The sequence below is a fragment of the Capricornis sumatraensis genome, chromosome 10, assembly GCF_032405125.1.
Source record: "Capricornis sumatraensis isolate serow.1 chromosome 10, serow.2, whole genome shotgun sequence".
Taxonomy (NCBI): Eukaryota; Metazoa; Chordata; class Mammalia; order Artiodactyla; family Bovidae; genus Capricornis; species Capricornis sumatraensis.
In genome coordinates, this window is record NC_091078.1 from 21741904 (window position 1) to 21763188 (window position 21285).

General features: G+C 34.5%; 2 protein-coding genes and 1 non-coding gene across 3 annotated transcripts in view; 1 reads left to right on the top strand and 2 right to left on the bottom strand.

Annotated features, from left to right (window-relative positions):
- Positions 1 to 21285, top strand: part of CTNNA3 (catenin alpha 3) — a 1791870-nt gene that overhangs the window by 519768 nt on the left and 1250817 nt on the right. The window lies entirely within an intron of this gene.
- On the bottom strand, positions 13962 to 14033 carry TRNAW-CCA (transfer RNA tryptophan (anticodon CCA)). The gene has a single exon. It is a non-coding gene; the product is annotated as a tRNA-Trp (tRNA).
- The window catches only part of LRRTM3 (leucine rich repeat transmembrane neuronal 3), a 195285-nt gene continuing 191432 nt past the window's right edge, over positions 17433 to 21285 (bottom strand). The window contains exon 3 of the mRNA XM_068982259.1: positions 17433 to 17642. Coding sequence (XP_068838360.1) covers positions 17433 to 17642 — 210 coding nt within the window. The remainder of the gene's footprint in view (positions 17643 to 21285) is intronic.

The following is a 21285-nucleotide window of genomic DNA, read 5'->3' on the forward strand; positions in this document are numbered from 1 at the left end:
AAAAATTCTTGAGAACTTCATTTTAAAACCTCATTAACTCTTTTGATAATATACTTTGTGTCTTTAATCCAGTACTTGAGAATATGTTTCAAATGGTGGAAAACATACTGAAAACTTACTTTGCTTAGTGATCTTTGTATCTGAAGAAGAGTATATGGGAGAAGGAGTGTGCTATGTGAGTGGGCGTCTTTGTGTGTGTGTGTCTATAAGTTTGTTTCTATAGCTCATAGTGTGAAGCGTTAGCCACAGTCATGTCTGACTCTTTGTGACCCGATGGACTGTAGCCTGCGAGTAATTCTTCTGTTGATGGAATTCTCCATCTTCCTGACCCAAGGATCAAATCAGGGTCTCCTGCATTACAAGGAGATTCTTTACCCTCTGAGGCACCAGGGGAGCTCATAAGGGAGATGCAAATCAAGGAATTAGAAATCTGAATATGATGAGATAGTGGAAACTGGGCATGATGCTACAAAGAAATAAACAAGTATTCAAAAATTTAGATGATACCACTGCCACAGTACTTTGGACACCTGATGCAAAGAGCTGATCATTGGAAGAAACTCTGAGCTGGGAAAGTTTGAGGGGAAGAGGAGAAAGGTGCAGCGGAGGATGAGATGGATAGATAGCATCACCGACTCAATGGCACGAGTTTGAGCAAACTCTGGGAGATAGAAAGGATAGGGAAGACTCATGTGCTGCAGTTCATGGTTGAAGTGCAAAGGGGGGTTGCAAAGAGACAGATATGACTTAGCTACTGAACAACTGTCACAATACGAATAAAATATACATTTAGAATAACAATTCTATTGTATTTCCTTATACTTTTCACCTCCCCCTCCCAAGTAATATGAGACTGCTTATAACAAAAGGCATATGAAATAAAACAAGATAGGATTACCGAGAGGAAATAATACAAAAAGAAGACGAAACCCAGGATGCTCAGTGGGATGGTTACCCTGTTATCCTGTTATCAGGTCTAACCTAGCTAGCTGTGGGCTCCTGAGCTGACATGTGAAAATAGGAAGTGTTACGGGGCTCTCGCGTTCATGGAGGACAAAATACAACCATATCTCATAGGGAGTTTTTCATTGACCTAACTCAGATAAAATTTTCACATGTTCTTTTAAAAATTATGTTTTATAATGTGGTGAATATTTTTCTTGTAAATAGTCCAAGTAAATGTAGAAGCATATTCCCCAAGGCTTTTCTTATATGGACTTTAGTACATGTCAAAGGCCGTCTAGTGTATATGCAGCATATTAGGCAGCAAGATGGAAAAAATTGGTGCAAGACTAGAACAGACAAAATTGATTTCAGGGTTAGAGGAGAAAAGTTCAAGGAAAATGTTTCTCTCTGTTCTAAAAATAATTGAAAAATGGTATGCAGCAAGCCTTTTTGTCTTGATTCTTAAGACCAAGAATTCCTTCTCCCTGAAGTATAAATCTGCCTCTATTATCTTTCTTTATCTGTTCTATTTCCCTCTACGCAGAAAGAAAACAAGGTAAAGGACCAAATAAGTCCAAGGGCTAACAAGATTCACTCCATAGTGATTATATAAATGTATTCTGCTGCTGCTGCTGCTGCTAAGTCGCTTCAGTCGTGTCCGACTCTGCGCGACCCCATAGACGGCAGCCCACTAGGCTCCTCTGTCCCTGGGATTCTCCAGGCAAGAATACTGGAGTGGGTTGCCATTTCCTTCTCCAGTGCATGAAAGAGTGAAAGTGAAGCCGCTCAGTCGTGCTGGACTCTTAGCGACCCCATGGACTGCAGCCTACCAGGCTTCTCCGTCCATGGGATTTTCCAGGCAAGAGTACTGGAGTGGGTTGCCATTGCCTTCTGCATCTACTTAAAAGTCAGATTTCAGTCTTCAGTTGCATAAATTTGAAAGAAAAGAAAGTGTTAGTCATTCAGTCGTGTCCGACTCTTTGCGACCCCACGGACTATAGCTCACCAAGCTCCTCTGTCTGTGTGATTCTCCAGGCAAGAATACTGGAGTGGGTTGCTATGCCCTTCTCCAGGGAATCTTCCTAACCCAGGGATCAAACCCGGGTCTCCTGCATTGCAGGCAGATTCTTCACTGACTGAGCCACTAAGGTCAATTCTACAGAGGAAAGGCAAAAATTGAAAAAAAAAAAAAAGGAAACTAAGTCATTTAAAATATTTTAATATTTTAATTACCAAGTCAAAGGAAGCTATGGAAAATCCGAGAAAGACAAAATTTTTATAGAAGCTTATGATATTAGATCAGGTATGAAATAAGACAATTATAAAATATCTATGTTATACCAAAAAGAGTGGAAAATGTAAGGGTATTATCATAATTACCAGTTATAAATAAATAAGTTGTTCATTATTTCCATTGAAAGAACAAACTGACAAACAACATCTATTCAATGTGTGAATGATTCAGTTAATAGCTTTTCATGCCTCATTTCTGACACTTTTGAGAGACATAAAAATATTGAAGTGATTGAAATACACGGTGCTGGAGTGACTTGCACATAATTTATTATTAACTGTTACTCTTCTTTCTAAAAAAAGTTTTAATTTTTTCCCCCAGAATGAAATAGCTTAAATGCTAGTTGCCTCAGGGTTTGTTTTGGTAAGAACATTACCATCTGGTAATTTCATAACCAGTAACAGTTGAATGATTCCCAGGGAGCTCAGTGGTAAAGAATCTGCCTGCCAGTTCAGGAGATGTGGGTTTGATCCCTCAGTCGGGAAGATCCCCTAGAGGAGGAAAGGCAACTCACTTCAGTACTCTTGCCAAGAAAATCCCATGGACAGAGGAACCTGACGGGCTACAGTCCGTGGAGTCACAAACAGTCAGACGTGATTGAGCGACTGAGTGTGTAAAACAGGTGAACAGTGGTGCATACTTTTCATGTATTAAAATTTTATACTGGTTTTCCTGAGGAGAGTGGTGTTTTCTCTGGAACACCATGACTCTAGGGAGAAGTGGGAATGTCCTGTAGTGGATTTCTTTTTATCTTATTGTCCATTATAGTACCATATATAAATACACTCCAGTGGATGACTTTGAATCACAGATGATTTGACAGAAATAACTTTAAGATATATTTTAATATATATATATATTTTTTAGCAATTCCCATTTGCAAACTTCTAGATCTTTCATAAAGATGCATGTATAGCCATTTAAAGCCAAGTTATTGGTTATTCAAGGGATTTGTGGAAGTCCTAAAATGCAGCCATGAGAAAAGAGTTGCTTTTATGAAAAATGTCAAAAGATTAGAAGGGAGCTTTGAGCATTATACAAATTTTTTAGGCTCTGGGATATTCAATTTATGGAAAAAAGGATTTATTTACTCTGGAAACTAGGTTTGGTTGTCAGATCTTGAACTTAGTTAAATAATATAACCTTATTTATATTTTTTGTGCTCCAATAAAACTGCATAATATTGTATAATTGGGCAATTTATGTTGCAAGATAAATTGATATAAACTTCCCTCTTCAAGTCTTGTCACCCTTGCTCACTATGTAAGTAGACATGTATGTATCATGTATCACTCAAGGAAACGGTGGAGAAAAGGAAAAAAGGAAGCATACATAGACATGGAAAAGATACTTAAATATATTAATCATTGTATAATTTATTTAGGGCCCTGAAACTAATTGTCCCTTTTTAAATTTTCTGTGAAAGTTACTTATGGTATGTCCTAATGAAATGGATAAAATGAATGCTATTTTATTCATGGAATTCAAAGGCATGATAAATGATTTCAGTCAAGTATTACTTAGAATTACATCTTCATAAGTTTATTTTAAACCCTTATTTAATTTTTATTTCTGCTCTTTATTTTCTTTTGATTTCTGTTTAGTAAACATTTTCAAACTATAATTTTTTAAGGGAATGTGTTTACAGCAAATTTAGTATGCATTGGCAAATTTAACAGCAATAATAAAATGTAGCCTGTTCTAGTCTTACTAGCTGAAAATATTTAATTACGCAAGTGTTTTAGTCCATAAATTGTCACAAGTCCTTTTGGAAGTAGATGGGGTACAAGCCTGAAAAGGAGTGGTAGAAATCATCGAAGCCTTTTATTTCGGCTAGCATTATGAACTATGAACATGGAATTTCCAGCTAGCAGATGGAGATCTAATAGTGTTTCTCAAAGCCTCTCTGGAGATGGTCCAATTATTTGCCATCACCATTCCATCCTGCTCTTATTGCGCTCAGGAATGTAAATGTCAGTATTTCACACTAATTGTAACAGGGCCTCATGAATTGAAAAGCAAATTAATTTTCTTTGTAAACCAACTTGAGTTTCCCAGACTAGATATTGCTGCTTCTTAATAGGACTTAAGGACAGTCATGAAACTTCAGAAACCTCAATGCTGCTGTAATTTTATAGTCATTAAAAAATTATACAAATTTTTTTAAATTGGGAAAAACCCATACACCCTGCATATGTAACATTTCAAAAATATTCAAAACACTCACACTAGGAATACTTTAGGTATTTAATAGAAATGGTTCCAGTCTAATAAACTTAGTATTATGGGCTCATTTACTACAATACAGCATGGGCCATGCTATAGATAACTATCTAGAGTAAAATTTTATATGAAATTTATTTTAGAAAAAGATTATTTGAATGTAATACACATTTCACATCCATATTTTGGATTGTCATGACTACCCTCGTCATATTACACTTCATAATTCACGAGAATGTTTTAGGGGACCATTAAGACACACGTTCTTTGGTATTCATTAAAATAGCATTTGTCAAGATCAATTATCTTCATGTTAATATCAATATATTCTGAAATTCTAATATTAAAAAAATATATATATTTATAAGTGGGAAAATCACAAAACTGTGCCTTGAACTAAATACTGAATTTGCTTCAACTGTTTTGGCTCAGCTTAATGCAAGTTGCATTCTTAAGAATTTAATAAGAAATTGCCTTAAACACCAAACAAGCAATGAAATCCTTTGGGAATATTGGTAGTATCATCAGAGAGGAATTTGTTAAGGGAAAATCATATTTTTAAAAGTGAAAAGTTAATGATGCTGAACACCAACCAGAACAACTGTGCTTATTACTGTATCAGATGAACTGGCCACTTTACTAATATTTCTCACTTTCTAAAAGAATTGTTTGATAGAATAGAATACAAAAGACCCTACATATACCCTAAATTTCATTTACTTCGATATCAGTCATGTCATAACCAGTAAGTGGTGAAAATTTGAATTGCACAGGCAAATACAACTCTTCTACATTTCCCCACATATTTCTGAGGTCTGAACTGCAAAATAGGCTTTCACTCACACACACACACACACAGGATTTACTTGGGGCATGTTAAAAACAAAGCATCTAACAATCCATTACATTTATTTATTATTTAACAAAATTCATGTATCCTGCACTTACCATGGAATGGCTAAATTTAATCCTCAAATCATGAGGAAGATTGTGGAAGGGGAAATTAAAAAAAAATCTTCTTTAGTATTTATATGTGGAAAGAAACTGAGGAGCTAACTGTTGGAGGAAAATACTAGATGATTTTCACTTTATCACCTATCTTAGTCCTTGGCATGTTATAGTAAAAAGCTGAATAAATTAATACTTATTTGACTGAATTGGATTAAAAACACCAAGATAATTGTGGGTATAATAGAAAAGATAATCTCTATACAAATAAAAATACTTTGAATGAAAATTGTACCTGTGAATGAAAATGTATAACTATCAAGTGGACACAGAGATACCTGCAAGTTAATAGTTCAAATGACAAGCAAAATTTGATGGAAAGAGGTTTCTCAGCCTCATTTGTGGTTTAGAAAATAACAGCTTTATTGACAGTTGTCTGTACTTAAAAGGCAGAAATAATTCAGCTTATTTTGTTAAATTTTGATATTTTGTCAAAAAAATAAAAATATTTTTTGATATTTTGTCTCCTTGGAAGGAAAGTTATGACTAACCTAGACAGTATATTAAAAAGCAGAGACATAACTTGGCCAACAAAGGTCCATATAGTCAAGGCTATGGTTTTTCCAGTGGTCATGTATGGATGTGAAAGTTGGACTATAAAGAAAGCTGAGCACTGAAGAATTGATGCTTTTGAACTGTGGTGTTGGAGAAGACTCTTGAGAGTCCCTTGGACTGCAAGGAGATCCAACCAGTCCATCCTAAAGGAGATCAGTCCTGGGTGTTCATTGGAGGGACTGATGTTGAAGCTGAAACTCCAGTACTTTGGCCACCTGATGTGAAGAGCAGACTCATGTGAAAAGACTCGGATGCTGGGAAAGATTGAGGGCAGGAGAAGAAGGGGACGACAGAGGATGAGATGGTTAGATGGCATCACCGACTCAACGGAAATGGGTTTTTGTAGACTCTGGGAGTTGGTGATGGATAGGGAGGCCTGGTGTGCTGCAGTTCATGGGGTCGCAAAGAGTCGAACACGACTGAGTGACTGAACTGAACTTGATATTTTGTGAAATATTTTACTATAGTAAAAATAATATCGAGTAAATGTGAATATTAGTAGTGGGTCTGTTTTCTTTTCCCAAAATGATATTGATCATGGCCTTTAATCATGTTCTACTTTAGTTTCTTTATTTGCAAAATGTAGCAATCAAGATAAAAATTGTGTTTATTTTTTGGAATAAAAATTATGGTTAGTATTCACCAATTTTAACATAAAGACTGAAAAGGTTTTAAAAAGATGGTAACTTGTAGGCCATTTTTTCCACCTGATGCCAAACAGTAATTTGAGGATGTTATTATTGTTAGCTTCTAAGAAATTATTTGATTTAATTCACAAAATTATTTTAAATGAATAAAGTTGGCTGAATCAGTTTTCAAAATGCTTTATGAACATTTTACTGAAACAGACAGAACATTTTCCACAAAAGATTAATATAAGTTACCACTTCCCCACCCCGATGAATTATAAACACAATGGCTAAATTTCAGTATAAAGAGAAATAGAGTTGAGGAAAAGCTGAAAAATATTTATGTCCATGTAGAAAGGCCCAAAGTTTGCTGTGGCCAGTGCAGAATTTGGGTCTGAACTGAAAGGCAATCAGGAAAAACCCGAGCTTTGTGTTTCTATATCCGTTTCTATGCCAGAGAAGTACAACTCTAACATTACTATTGGGATAACAAGCCTACATAAATAAAAACATAATGTTCTTTCTTCACTCTCCTCTTTTTTTTTTCATTTTACCCAGCTGAATACTGTTAGTCTTCTAGTCTTTAGTTCTCACTTTTGCCCAGAATTATACTCAACAGCTCTTAACTTTGATTTCACCTGCACATCATTGTGTGCAATGGCAGATACTCGAGTTAGCTTGGATTTTTTTTTTTTTTCTTATGTGAATGTCTTTTATGGCTCAGTCCATAAACTCCTTGAGAATAGGGACTGTATCATATACCTTTTATCTCTCTCAAAGATTCCTGCTTTCCGGTAGGCATGTATTAGGTGCCTGGATAATATGGATAAATGGATAATAAACACATCATTATATCAGTGACTTCAGTCGTAGCCTTAAGTGAATAGACATTAAGTGTTTCACTTACGAAGCCAACTTTAAATGGGCAGTTAGTAGGGGTCAGTTTGTCTATATATCATTTGAATTTGAATTCTTGTTCCGCAGTTTAATAGAAGTATGTTACATAATCACTTTGAGCATCATTTTCCTTATCTTTTTAAGGGCTAGTAATAGTATTTACTTCTACAGTTATTGTTTAATCATAGTTGGAGAAGGAAATGGCAACCCACTCCAGTGTTCTTGCCTGGGAAATCCTATGGACAGAGGAGCCTGGTGGGCTATAATCCATGAGGTTGCAAAACAGGTATGGCTTAGGAACTAAACAACAATTAACCATATTAATGAGTATTAGATGATTTAATTCAAACACAATGTTTAGAAAATTAAACATTCATTAAGTGCTGTTTTTTAGTTGCTAGGTCATGTCCGACTCTTTGTGACCCCAGGCATGGTAGCCTGCTAGGCTCATCTGTCCGTGGGATTTCCCAGGCAAGAATACTTGTGTGGGTTGCCATTTCTGTCTCCAGGGGATCTTCCTGACCCAGGGTTCCAACCTGCTTCTCCTGCATTGTAGGTGGATTCTTTACCACTGAGCCATCTGAGAAGCTCTCATTGTTAATTATTATCATTTTGTCTTAAAGTGCTTAGTATTAAATTATTATTTCTGGAGATTATATAGAACTTCCTTCTGGTAGAAGTTATAGAGCATGTCAATTGTCTGTCCTCAGTAAGTGAACGTATATGACAGTAAGACCATGTCATCACTATAGAGAATTATATTTATAGACTCAGTAGCTTAAAGGCTTACACTTACCTGAAATCTATATTTGATTATTAAGTTTAAAAGAAGTGACCCAAACTACAAGTTTATTTTTGTTACTTAAAGTGCTTATCTGTTAGAAGACTCCTCTACCGATCCCTTCATGGTACAGAGGAGACTTGATGGCTATAGTCCATGGGGTTGCAAAGAGTCAAACATAAATGAGAGACTTTCACGTATGGTCATACCAAGCTGTCACATTGCGTTCACACATTTTCATCACATAATTGGAATCAAAGGCAAGGAAAACATTATTAAGGGCTACTACCCCGACCTTATGTTATTCTTCCACAAAACGATGAAGTATGACAAGGGTTCATTGTGAAATATCCATGACTAAAATCCAACATTGGTCCAAGAAACTCAAATTTGAAGTTTGTTAAAGAGGAACTTGTGAAGACTTCTGAAGAATGTTCAGTGTACTAAACTTAAGATTTAATCAGACCCAAACATGAAAAATTGTTGACTTTACAAAGATCTCAACTTTTTCTCCAGATGGCAAGAATTCAGAGATATTCAGTGTCTTCCCCACGATCTCTTTTACATAAGTATAGTCAGACTAGAGCTAAAATTGGTCTCTAGGGTCTTGTCTCAGGGCAATAATTTCCTTCTTTTATAAATGAATGTAAAATAAGACCTATAGATAATGTATATTACAAGTGTCTTCATCAAGAAAAGCTAGAGAGGAATTTGAAACATATTTCCAGCTCTACTGTGGTGGACATGCTATTCTAATAATTGCTTTATAGTGGAGTCAAATGATCGGGTGGATCTAATCTTTCACATTTTCATCAGACTGTTTGGGGCATTGTATTTATAGATCTGTAACTGAAAGCAACTATATCGTTGATGTAAAACAGTAAGAACAGATGAAGGATATTTAAAACAATTCATTTCTCAACATCAGAATTTGACTTGACTAGGTATATATGAATTAATGTAATTACTTACACTTGAAAGCAACAGTTTGAGGCTTTTATTTGGACTATTTCAAAATTGATCTTGAAAAGAGCATTTGGTATTTAGTTTGAATCTTTTATTCTGATTTATCAGTTTTCTCTGGAGAAGTAATGGTGATAGTTTCAAAGTATTTTTTATCCTTAGGATTCTCTCTTCTGGTAGAACTAATTCTGTCTATTTGATACACATTGTTATCACAAACATGTTTGCTTTTATGTCCCTAATATCCATATTGCTTTTTACATATTGACATTTGATGGCATAAATGTTATTGTAAATTTTAATTACTAGTCAATTTTTAGAACTAACTGGAAGGTTATCTAATGAGGATGAATAACATTTCTTTTACTTACCTCTCAATATGTGTAATGTTTTTGTCCTCTTCATTGTACTTTATCATGTCTTCAACCCAGAAACAAGGAACATCTTTATTTTCTCAAATCAGAATTACTTTAGATGTTTCAGATGTAATTTCTGTATGCCAGGATGAACAGATATAATGATATTAGATTTAGGATGCTTAAGCTTCTTTCTTAGCTGTATTTATTAATTGTTTTAAATTTAAGCATAGTCTTATCACAGTTGTAGTAGTGGCAATTTTTAGTAGAATTGTGACTTATAAGAGTATTTTACTGGCTCTTGAATCCCACATGGAGCAGAAAAGAAAAAAAAAATTTTAACATGGCTGCTACATGTTCAGGTAGTGTGAGAAAATAAAATGATAATGCATCTTCCCAATTATATAACTTTGGCCTTGTACAAGTTTAGGGAGAAACAGAAGAGATTGTTAGTCCAGTGGTTTAATAAAAAGCTCCTAGAGACATTAATGGAATCAAGACACTATTTAATAATTGTTTGCTAATAGCTGAGACTGAGGAAGTTTTATTTGAAGATGTGAGTTTAAAAATAAAAGTTTTATTTGGCCACCTGTATGTAATGATGAAAACATTTCTGTAAGTAATGATGCTTCTACAAAAAAATATCCCTACATAAACTTACCACAGGGAATATTCTGCAACCCACGTGTGAAATTGCCAGTTAACCATGATTGGTCTGTTTTTGACATTGTCATTTGCACTGAGTACTTTACTGACTGTTCATCTATACAAATTTTGCTTCATTTGCCAACATTCCCTCCATCTTTGACTAACTGAAGTTTGTATTGTGAATATTTACTGATCATATTTTTGTTTCAAGTTTATAATATAGCTAGGAAGATTGGAAATGAAAATACAATATGAGTATTTAAGAGTACATATTTTTTGAGGAACTTCTTTCAAATGTTTATCCTTTTTAGGAAACAGTGTATAAAACTTCAAGAAAATAATGGGTATTTCTTTCCATTAAGTTGCAGACTTGGGGTACTGAAGGAAATCTCTACACAGTGTGAAATAGCTTATGTAATTTTTCTGTTTAGGAATAGAAAAGCATGTTCTTTTCCTCATTTCTACACCCCTTATTAAAATATCTGAGCATAATTATATTGATTATAGTCTTTGTTTAACATTTGAAAATGTGTTATTGGGTAGTAGGAGCTGATTCTTAGTTTTCTTTAAAAAAAAAAATAGTGGTTGTATCTATTTCCTAAGTTAGTTTGAGAATGATATAAGGACAGCACAACGCCTATTACATCATAAATTAAGTCTTTCCTGTCTCCTCAACTCCAGTTTTTCAACTGTTAGATTATTATCCATGAAAGTAAATCATTTAAGTGAATAACCCAACTAATTTAGGATGGTTTTCTGATATTTCTGTTGAAAGAGCTAGTGGGGAACAAAAATCTATAAATAACACAGTTTGTCAGGAAACAATCTGACCATTTTGTATATAGTTGTCCTTTGTTGTGCATTCTTCTAATCAAGAAAAATGTTCGGCAGGCTTAGCAAACTGGATTCACATTGGAATAGGAAATTACGAGGATAATTTTAGACTAGAATAAAAAGTAACTGAATGATTTAGTAAAAGTAAGTTCATCTGAATAATATTTTGCAAAATTTGACATGACTAAGAGATTAACTCCAGAGATTCTGATTCAGTAAATCTAGTATAGATCCAGGGGATTTGGGCTCATTTTGTTCTATTAATAGTAACTTTGAGGCTATGTTTAAACTAATGAATACAAAACAAGTTTAAATTAACAAATAGAAAAAAATATATAGCTGTCACCTTTACCCATTCATATTATTTAAATACTGTTTTTCATATTGCTGTTTTAATTGGTCAGTTGTATCCAACCATTTGTGACCCCATGGACTGCAGCCCGCCAGTACATGGGATTTTCCCAGGCAAGAATACTGGAGTGGGTTGCCATTTCTTTCGCCAGGGTATCTTCCTGACCCAGGGATTGAACCTGCATTTCCTGCATTGGTAGGCAAGTTCTTTACCAATGAGCCACCAAGGAAAATTGTTTTTCAATTTAGTCCAGACAATTAAACTCAGCAAATGAAAATGACTGACAATAATCACTCTTCAGTGTCTATAGACCTGCTCAAAACTAGAGATAGTCCTTTATTTTATTCAGTCTGAGGCCAAGACTGCATTATAGAACCTTTAAGGCCATGCAGTACAAGTGTGCTGTGTAACTCACACGAGATATTTGAAATCAATTTAAAAGAACTGAATTACTGAGTGGTGTTTCAGATTAGAAAGCAAGAACACTTTACTTCAAGGATAATTTTTCACATAGTCATTTGATATATTTGAATTATTATTTGATTTATACAAAATAAAATTTCACTTTGTTGGGAAGACAGATATCTTATAAAACAAAGAATATAAATATTTGGGAGAGAGGAGGAAGGAATTCAAGAGTTCTCTAAGTCCTAGATGACTGAGGCACTCTGTTGCTTTAAGCTCACTGTCCTTATTAGAAAGGTAACTAATCAACTGTGGACTTTTTCAAACATTGATTTTAACCCTAACTTAAAAATGTTACATAGAAGCAGCCTCCTATCTCATAATAAAATCATGATGTAAGTCATGAGAGATCTTTACAAATAACCCATCACCATTCGATATATATATATATATATTTAAATTTTTCAGATATTTCTTCTCTATTAGAGTTAATAGTAAAATGAAGGGCTTCCCAGATGTCACTAGTGGTAAAGAATCTGCCTGCCAGTGCAGGAGACATAAGAGACTCAGGTTCCATCCCTGAATTGGGAAGATCCCCTGGAGGAGGAAATGGCAACCCGCTCCTGTATCTGTGCCTGGAGAATCCCATGGTCAGTGGAGTCTGGCAGGCTATGGTCCATGGAGTCACAGGGAGTCAGAAACAACTGAAGCAATTTAGCACAGTAAGATGAAGAGTTTTGAAAGCCTGGAACCCCTGCCCTTGGTACCTCTGTAGTTAGGGACAGCTGTGGGTGGTGAGTTGATGGAAAAGGCAATGGCACCCCACTCCAGCACTCTTGCCTGGAAAATCCCATGGACGGAGAAGCCTGGTGGGCTGCAGTCCATGGGGTCATAAGAGTCGGACACGACTGAGCAACTTCACTTTCACTTTTCACTGTCATGCATTGGAGGAGGAAATGGCAACCCACTCCAGTGTTCCTGCCTGGAGAATCCCAGGGACAGGGGAGCCTGGTGGGCTGCCGTCTATGGGGTCGCACAGAGTCAGACACGACTGAAGCGACTTAGCAGCAGCAGCAGCAGTGGTGAGTTGAAGGTAAAAATGTTGTTGGAGGCTCTTTCTTACTGCAAGACCAACTGTTCTCGATTTCTTATTCTATAATCCACTCATCTGGACCTTGGGATTTTTTATGTATTATGAAATTATTATATTTTTACCCAGAGTAATAAATAGTTAAGAGCTGTACCAGTGTAAGATGTTATAGTATCTACTTTAGAGATTTCTCATCTTCTTTCCTGAGGTTGAATATCTGCTGGTCCTGTTACTTTTCCCTTCACGTGCTACTGTCTACCAGTTAGAAACTCTACATCAGATTTTTCTTTTTTCCAGTTTACAAATCATTCACATCAGGTACCTGCTTTCATGCTTTCTGTTTCTTTACTTATTTTTAATGTTTAGTATGACCGATGATATCTGTCTTCCAGTAAGGAATAGAGAAAAACAAATATATATTTTTAATGTCATATACAGTGATTTTATTTTAGAAAATATTTTTGCAAAAAAGATTTTGCTATTTCTAAGCAGTTTGTGGAGTCATGCTGATCTGATATCAAGTCAGGATTATGCTGTTTCTCTTAAATGTTAAATTTGGGCAAGTTTTCTTTTCTTCTAAAAATATAATTTCATATTAAAATATGTCTGATTTTATGGTTTTGGAAATAGAGATAGAGATGATAAAAATGAACTGATCAAGAATATGATTTACTTATTAGTGTATGTTTTATCATTTGTACATCAGTTGGGATGAATTGCTTTTTATTTTTGTTGGCAGGAGAATAGAGAAAATTATTCTTTATTCCCTCTAGGTATAAGAATTCGTGGTTCAATAATTATTTTTTGCTGAAACAAAAAAGGAAAAAAGAAAATTATAAAGGTTTTCCCAATTAGCTCTGAATTGAACCTGAGTTTAATTGAACATGTGCTAAACGTATATTCAACCTTACACACTGAATCTGTCTCTCCGTCCATGGGATTCTCACTGGAGTGGGTTACCATTTCGTTCTCCAGGGGATCTTCCTAACCCAGGGATTGAACCTGGGTCTCCTGCATTGGAGGCAGATGCTTTAACCTCTGAGCCACCTGGGAAGCCCCTTATAACTATACACAAAATCTCAGTTTTGATCTTTATCTTTTACCTTGTGCTTCTCAATTTTATTCTGTACCTTGGGGCCTGTATACATCTAATTCCCAGAAGCAAAAATTCTACACACTTACAAACGATATGATTTGTTAAGAAACTGATGACTTGTTATACTTTCTGAATAGAGTTTTAATGTGAGAGCCCAGTGTAGCATACAGAGAGTCCATTTAGCTCATATGTTATACAGATAGAGGAACTGATTTAAATTAGGGATGACTAAACAACATATCAAACATTTTTAAAAATTCTGTTTACTATCTGGAAATTCTCTGGCCCTAATTAGAGAGGGAAGGCTTTTAGATTAGCGGAAAGTCTAATAGGATATGGTCTGAATTTTGAGAGTAGGTCAGTTCCATCAATTGTTAGCCCTATGTTCTTAGGCAAGTTTCAACTTCTTTGAGATTAATGTGTCTTCATTGATTATAAAGACATAATGTGAAATGTGGTTTGTAAACCTCAAAACACTGCATAAATTTGTTTGCAGCCATTGCTGTTACTGTAACCACACTGGGCTAAACTGCATTTCTCAACTCCAAATACAGAAGCATTTCAGTTGTTTAAATAAATGAATAGTAAGTAGGGAGACATGGAGTGGTTAGAAAGAAGAAATAGGAGATTATTGAATCGTGAAAAAGATAAGTTAGAAATAAGATTTTAGACACAAATATATAAATTGCAAATGTAAATATTCCAGATACAATCTCCGTTAGCAGGTTTTCATTTTCCCCCAGCACCCACACCCCTGGGTATGGTAGAATAAAAATTAAGCAAACAAGTAACCCAGCACTTTTTTTTTCCCCCCTGTTAAAGGTCCATTGGGTTTAATTTCAAATATGAGGAAAACAAAAATTCTAAGTTTACTTGGCTCTTACTGTATGTAGCTTATAGTAAGTCCTCAGATACACAGAGCTATGGTTCCAAGGTGTATGCTTCTATTTCTAGTGGTTCACTTTAGATGAACTTAAAATGCCTAAAAAAGAAAGTGGTTTGGTTCAGGAAATAAAGGGCATATATTTGTGAGGCTCCCTGGAAACTTAAAATTTCTAAAAATGATTTGTCAATTTGAAAATGTCTGGAAAGATATATAAAGTGCTCATTTACACAAATTAAAAGATATTTGAATCTTTGCAAGGACAACTTCTAATGAGAAAAATTTGAAGATGACATTTTGGTTTACATAATAAATAAAATTTTGTATCTGATTTCAGATCCACACATAATAGATTCATAATTAATCCTCTATAGATTTGCTAACTGCAAAGCAAAATCCCAGTATAGAGGATTAAGAATATTCTGACAGTAATAAATTACAAGAAAATTAGAAATCGGAAAAAATCGAGATTAAAATTAAACTGAAAATTACAAAAATTTTTGAATAGCAAATAATTTATGCAAAATATATTACAAAATCTGGAATGCAAAGTAGTTGATACAAGTACTGTGACATTTAGTTTCATTTAAATTAGTAAGTTTGCTCTTCCAACACTTTGTTTTTTTTTCTTCTGACTATATTTTCAACAAAAATTTGCTCTTCATTATTTAAATTCATTCTTCTTGAAGCTGCTCTTAAATTTGCAATGATAAACCTGCATAAAACTACAAATTTGAATTTCTTTGGAAGAAATACAAAATTAAATATTTGACATCAATTTTCACAAATTATTTTCTTCATTATTTTGACTGTCTTATCCCTTTTAGATATAGTCTCAACCTATTTTTGATGTCATAAATTAAACATGGCAACATAAAAATGCACTTCTCCTAGTGGATCAGCAATTGAAACTTATATGTTTCACAAAACACAAAAGAATGTATGAATACCATAGATAAAATGACAATATTTTCAAACAGTAACCTGTGTCAAGCAAAGGACAGAAACAAGTTGATTATTTCAGCCTCTGAAAAGTCAAGTTTTCATAATTTGATTGAATTAGCTTTATAATACAATCAGATAATCAATATAGGATCCAGGGTGGTTTCAAATTACTCTGGTCATTTTTCAGATAATTTGGATGTGAAACTCATTATAAAATAACAATATAAACAGTACAGAATATTTTAAGGATGTTTACAGTCTACTTCAGTGATAAAGTTCTTCACAATGGCTCTTGTTTATATTGAATGAGCTGTAAATATTTAGAGTTCTCCCCCAGGAGAAAATTGATGTAGCACACAAAGTGAAAATTTTCATATATATTTTCACACAAAGTGAAAATTTTCATCCCTTTGAGATGATCCTAAAATGTAGCCTCACCATTCTAAAGGAGAAATTGTTTTAAAAACCAGGCACATTTTGCCCAGACTGATGGTTATTTTTAGGTAAACCACTTAAGGTTAATTAAGAGAAAAATTTCTACTGTTCAATTATTATGCTTTATCCTCCCACCTTGGCCTAAAATAATGAGATGTTAACAAGTTTTTCTTTGTCCCTGGCAACTGTACCTTTTAAGTGTATCAAAATCTGTTGCTGTGGTTACGGCCTTTGTTTCCAGTGATGTCTTGTCCATGCTCCCCCCCACACCCTTAACAATGGGTTACTCAAAAGAATGAAATAATGAGTCATTCATTCGGAAATATATTGTTAAAAATATCCCTCTTTATCATTACATTTCACTGCTAGAAACTAGGCTGTAATTCAAGGCAACAGTTAATCTGAGAAGTGTTAAAAAAATCTTTGATTTTTTTTTTCATTTATACGAAAAACCTGTCTATGTAATTGAAGAACTTCTTACAAGTCTTAACAATTAAACCCTTTTTGGTTAATGTATTATTTCTGGAACAAGTAGATAAAATTCTACGCAGTAAGCATGATAAAAATCGTGCATGTTTTGCACAGCACAGAATTTTAGAGTCAAGATTTCTGGGCACAAAAGCAGTAACAAAACAGTCCCTACAAAACTGAGTAACTCTGAATAACACAAGAAATAATGTTTGTTAATTTAAAATTTTAGAAACTGAAATATGTAAAGTTTGTAAAGTAAAATGTAATTAAATTATGGTACTGTACATACCAATTGTTTCTGTAATTGAAACTTTACAATATGAAAAATACATTAGCTCTGTACAGTTTTTACAGATAGGTAGGATGAATTTTGAGGAAAAAAAAAGATTTTTTTTCAGGTCATACTCTTTTTAAGTCAAAAAAATACTGCACAACTTAGCTAATTACAAAGTGTAGACTTGAAACAATTCATGTCTTCTTTATTTCATAAATCAATCTTGGATTTTTGTTTATTTTAACAGGGGATTGTGTTGTTTTTAGAGTCCACAATGAACAAATCTTCCTCATTTTGTCCTTGAGGTTGCACAGTTTGGTGGCAACTCGTGGTTACCACTTGGCTCAGTTAAGCCAGCGGCTGTTTATGGTCAGTGATTCGGGCAGCTGCTGTGATTGTGCTCAGGTCCAGCTCAGTCTCTAGGTGTGTTTCCATCGTATCTTCCTGTGCATTCGTTTCAAAAGACTTATGAGAGAGAAGTTCATGATGCACCCCACAGTAACTTATTGTGGGCTGGTCGTATGCCAGAAAAGTTGACACATTCATTGATAAAGGTATCTGGGGAAAAATGACATGAGAAAAGTCAGTTATAAAAAGACAAACAGTTTGGGGGGCAAGATTTGGAGTCTGAAATGCTGATCTGACTAACCCCCCACACTGTCCCACTAATGTCCCTCAATCTCATACTAGCAAACGCAATGCCACCGTTTTAAAGCCTGAAAAGGAGCTGCTTAGTTCTTCACTTGAACCTTCAGATAAATAGGGAACTGAGTGATTCTGAAAATGCTAAAAGCTTTCTTGGAAAAAAAAAAAAAAGCTTTTCGTTCAGTGGGGTAAATTTATGGTTTTAAAACTAGGAAAAAATATTATTTGGTATTAGAATACAGTTGAACATTGAAGTGGTTTTCACACTTTGAGTTCTCAGTTGCTTAGTCATTTCCAAGTCTTTGTGACACTATGGACTGTAGCCTGCCAGGCTCTTCAGTCCAGTGGAATTTTCCAGACAAGAATACTGGAGTGGGTTGCCATTTCCTTCTCCAGGGGGGTCTTCCTGACTCAAGGATCGAACTCATGTCTTTTATGTCTCTTTACCACTGTGCCACCTGGGAAGTCCATTATGTATAAAAAGAACCTCCCTCTTCTTCAGCTCCAACCTCTGCTTTCCTACTTTTTTAAAAAAATTCAGTAGGTCTGGGGTTGGACCTGAAATTTGGATTTCTTACAAGTTCACATTTGACACTATGCTGTTAATCCACACACCACAATTTGAGAGCCACTGCAGAAGAGAATTGTCTAGGCAAGTCATTCTGGCTCTTTTTACTCAATAACTTCTTCTTTTTTTATACATTATATATATATATAAATATTATATATATATTATATATAATCTGGATACTGTAGCTTAATATTATTACAAAAAGCTATAACATTGTAACATGCTATGAAATAAAGAGTAGGGTTATTCTCATGATACCTTTTTTAAAAATCATCTTTTCTGTACTCCCATTCGTGCTCTTTCAGACAATAGCAGTGATAGTGCCTGACTGCCACGATTTTGGAGATAATCTTGTACCCCTGTGCCTGTCACAGCTCCCTCACTGTCGGTAAATATCGTGACTAGGTATCTCTGATCAGTAACTCCTTAACATATGTTTTGCCATGAGGATTCTTTGATACTTTAATGTCTGTATCTTGATCCATATATCTAAACTCTAAAGTTTGGAGAACTCCCAGAAAGAATCTATGGCTCCTATTAAGGTCTAAAAGCAACAAAGGATGATGCTAGTTTGAAGGCATCAGTGATTTTATATATATATATATATATATACACATATATGTGTATATATATACACACACACATATATATGTGTGGAAGGGACTCTTGCTGATTGTAGCTTAATGAAAGGAAGCACGTTCTCAAAATATGAAGAAAAAACAAGAGTGACCATTGTGAGCATAAGGGAAACACATGTGTTACGGACAAAAGGCAGATTGAAATGTACTCAGATGTCAAAGTCTCGAGATTATTCCCATTTGTTCAATAAGATAAAAAAATTGGTCTAAAAAGTCGGCAGTTTTGAAGAATCTTCAGCCTTGATCTCTGTTTAATATCCTAATTATTTATTCATGTTGTTGAATTACCTTGGATAACAGCTTCCTCCATTTTTGTTTAGTGGTGGATAAAATATATTTCCGTTAGAGCATATCAGACTAAATTTATTTCTAATCTCAGCTAAGATTGGAGCCCAAAGCTAAAAAAAAAAAATGGGATGCCCACGTTTTATTCATTAGCTCTTTATTTACTTTCTTAGTCCTTTTCTCCATGCAGAAGAACCATTTTTGCCTCTTCTCTTTCCATCTACTGTATCCTTCTACCTTTATTTAGTTTTCCTTTAGTAAAAATTAGTTGATCTATCATTTGCTTGTTTTCTCTTAAGTAAAAATACTGGCTTCTTTTGAGATTATTATTTCTTTTTATTGTGAACATTTCAATGTCTCAAATGTGTAGAGCTTAGTCCTTGGAGACAGAAATGCAATTCTATACATAAAATTACATTCCTGAGAAACGTTCCTATTTATTTGTGAATTTTTTAAAAAATCTGAAACATGTTATCTGATGTGTGAATAAAAGATGCCATACACTTTAAAGAATGATCAAAGTGATTGAAAGATTATATAGGAAATAATAGGATGCTTCCAAAGATGGTCATTTAAAATAAGGAAGAACTCCTATTGTTAGAGATGAAATAGCCCAGATAACTGAAATACACTATTATGCAAAAGTAATTGTGCACCATGAATATATTTGAGTTATAGGAGAGAATGAAAATAGAACTGTTATTGTGTGTGTGTGAGTTTAACGTTAGCCTCTGGGAAATCAATGCTCTGTAATGTATTATGGGTCGTGTATCTGTAGGATTTTATATGCTTGTTCTTATTTGTCATGGAAACTTATGCTTTATGTATACTATATCATTCCTAGCTTACTTGGAATTAACTCTACTGTGAATAATTCATAATTTCTATGGTGATGATTTATGAAAAATAACAAACCATGATACATTTATTCTCTGTGTGTGTGTACACACACAAGGTCCTGCTTGAGTTAATATCTAGAGGCTGCTTGTATCTGGAGTGCAAGTTAATTTGAATCACATCAGTTAAGTAATTAGCTCTCATTGTTTATTTTAAAGTCCCACATATTATATTTAGAGAGTTTCTTATTTGGGTATGTTTTATTTTAAAACTTCTGACTCCTTAGTTATACTTTCTAAATGTCCAGGTGTATTTTTCACATTTTAATCTTTCTGAAATTGGGATGGTACTTATCATCAGTGTGGATGTCTAACATGTATTTTCTCTGAAACTGAAAGTGATTCTTAAAGCTGGTCATATCTTAATATCAAGAAAATAACATACTCACTTGTATTAATAAGTAGAATTTAACAACTAAACCTGTGAATATAACATCATAGTAGATTTTCCCAGGTTGACTTATTGATTTTGAAAATCTAAGAGGATTAGTTACATTCACATGTATATTTATAAGGAGTACACACATATATTGACATACACATATATATGGCATGTAAGTATTGAACATACATTTATTGTACATAAATGAACATAATCTTGTGGCTAATTACTTATGAGTTCAAATGCAAATTTTGATGACACATTAGTTTTAGACAATTATTTCATAGTTGTTATTGTATAAAATATATACAGGTATATACTACACCTATTTGTTGTTGTTCAGTTGGTAGGTTGTGTCCAACTCTTGCAACCCTTGGACTGTAGTCCACCAGGCTCCTCTGGCAAGAATATTGGATTGGGTTGCTGTTTCCTTCTCCAGGGGATCTTCCCAATTTAGGGATCGAACCTGCATCTCCTGCATTCCAGGCTGATTCTTCACCAATGAGCCACCAGGGATGCTCATATGGAGAGAGATTATTTACACACACACACACTCACACAAACACAGTGGCTGACTGCTTTCCAGGTGGCCTTCATGGTAAAGAATCCTCCTGCCAATGCAAGAAATGTCGTAAGAGATGTGGGTTGGATCCCTGGGTCAGGAAGATCCCCTGGAGAAGGACATGGCAACCCACTTCAGTATTCTTGCCTGGAGAATCCCAATGACAGAGGAGCTTGGAGGGCTATAGTCCATAGGGTCACAAAGATTCAAACACCACTGAAG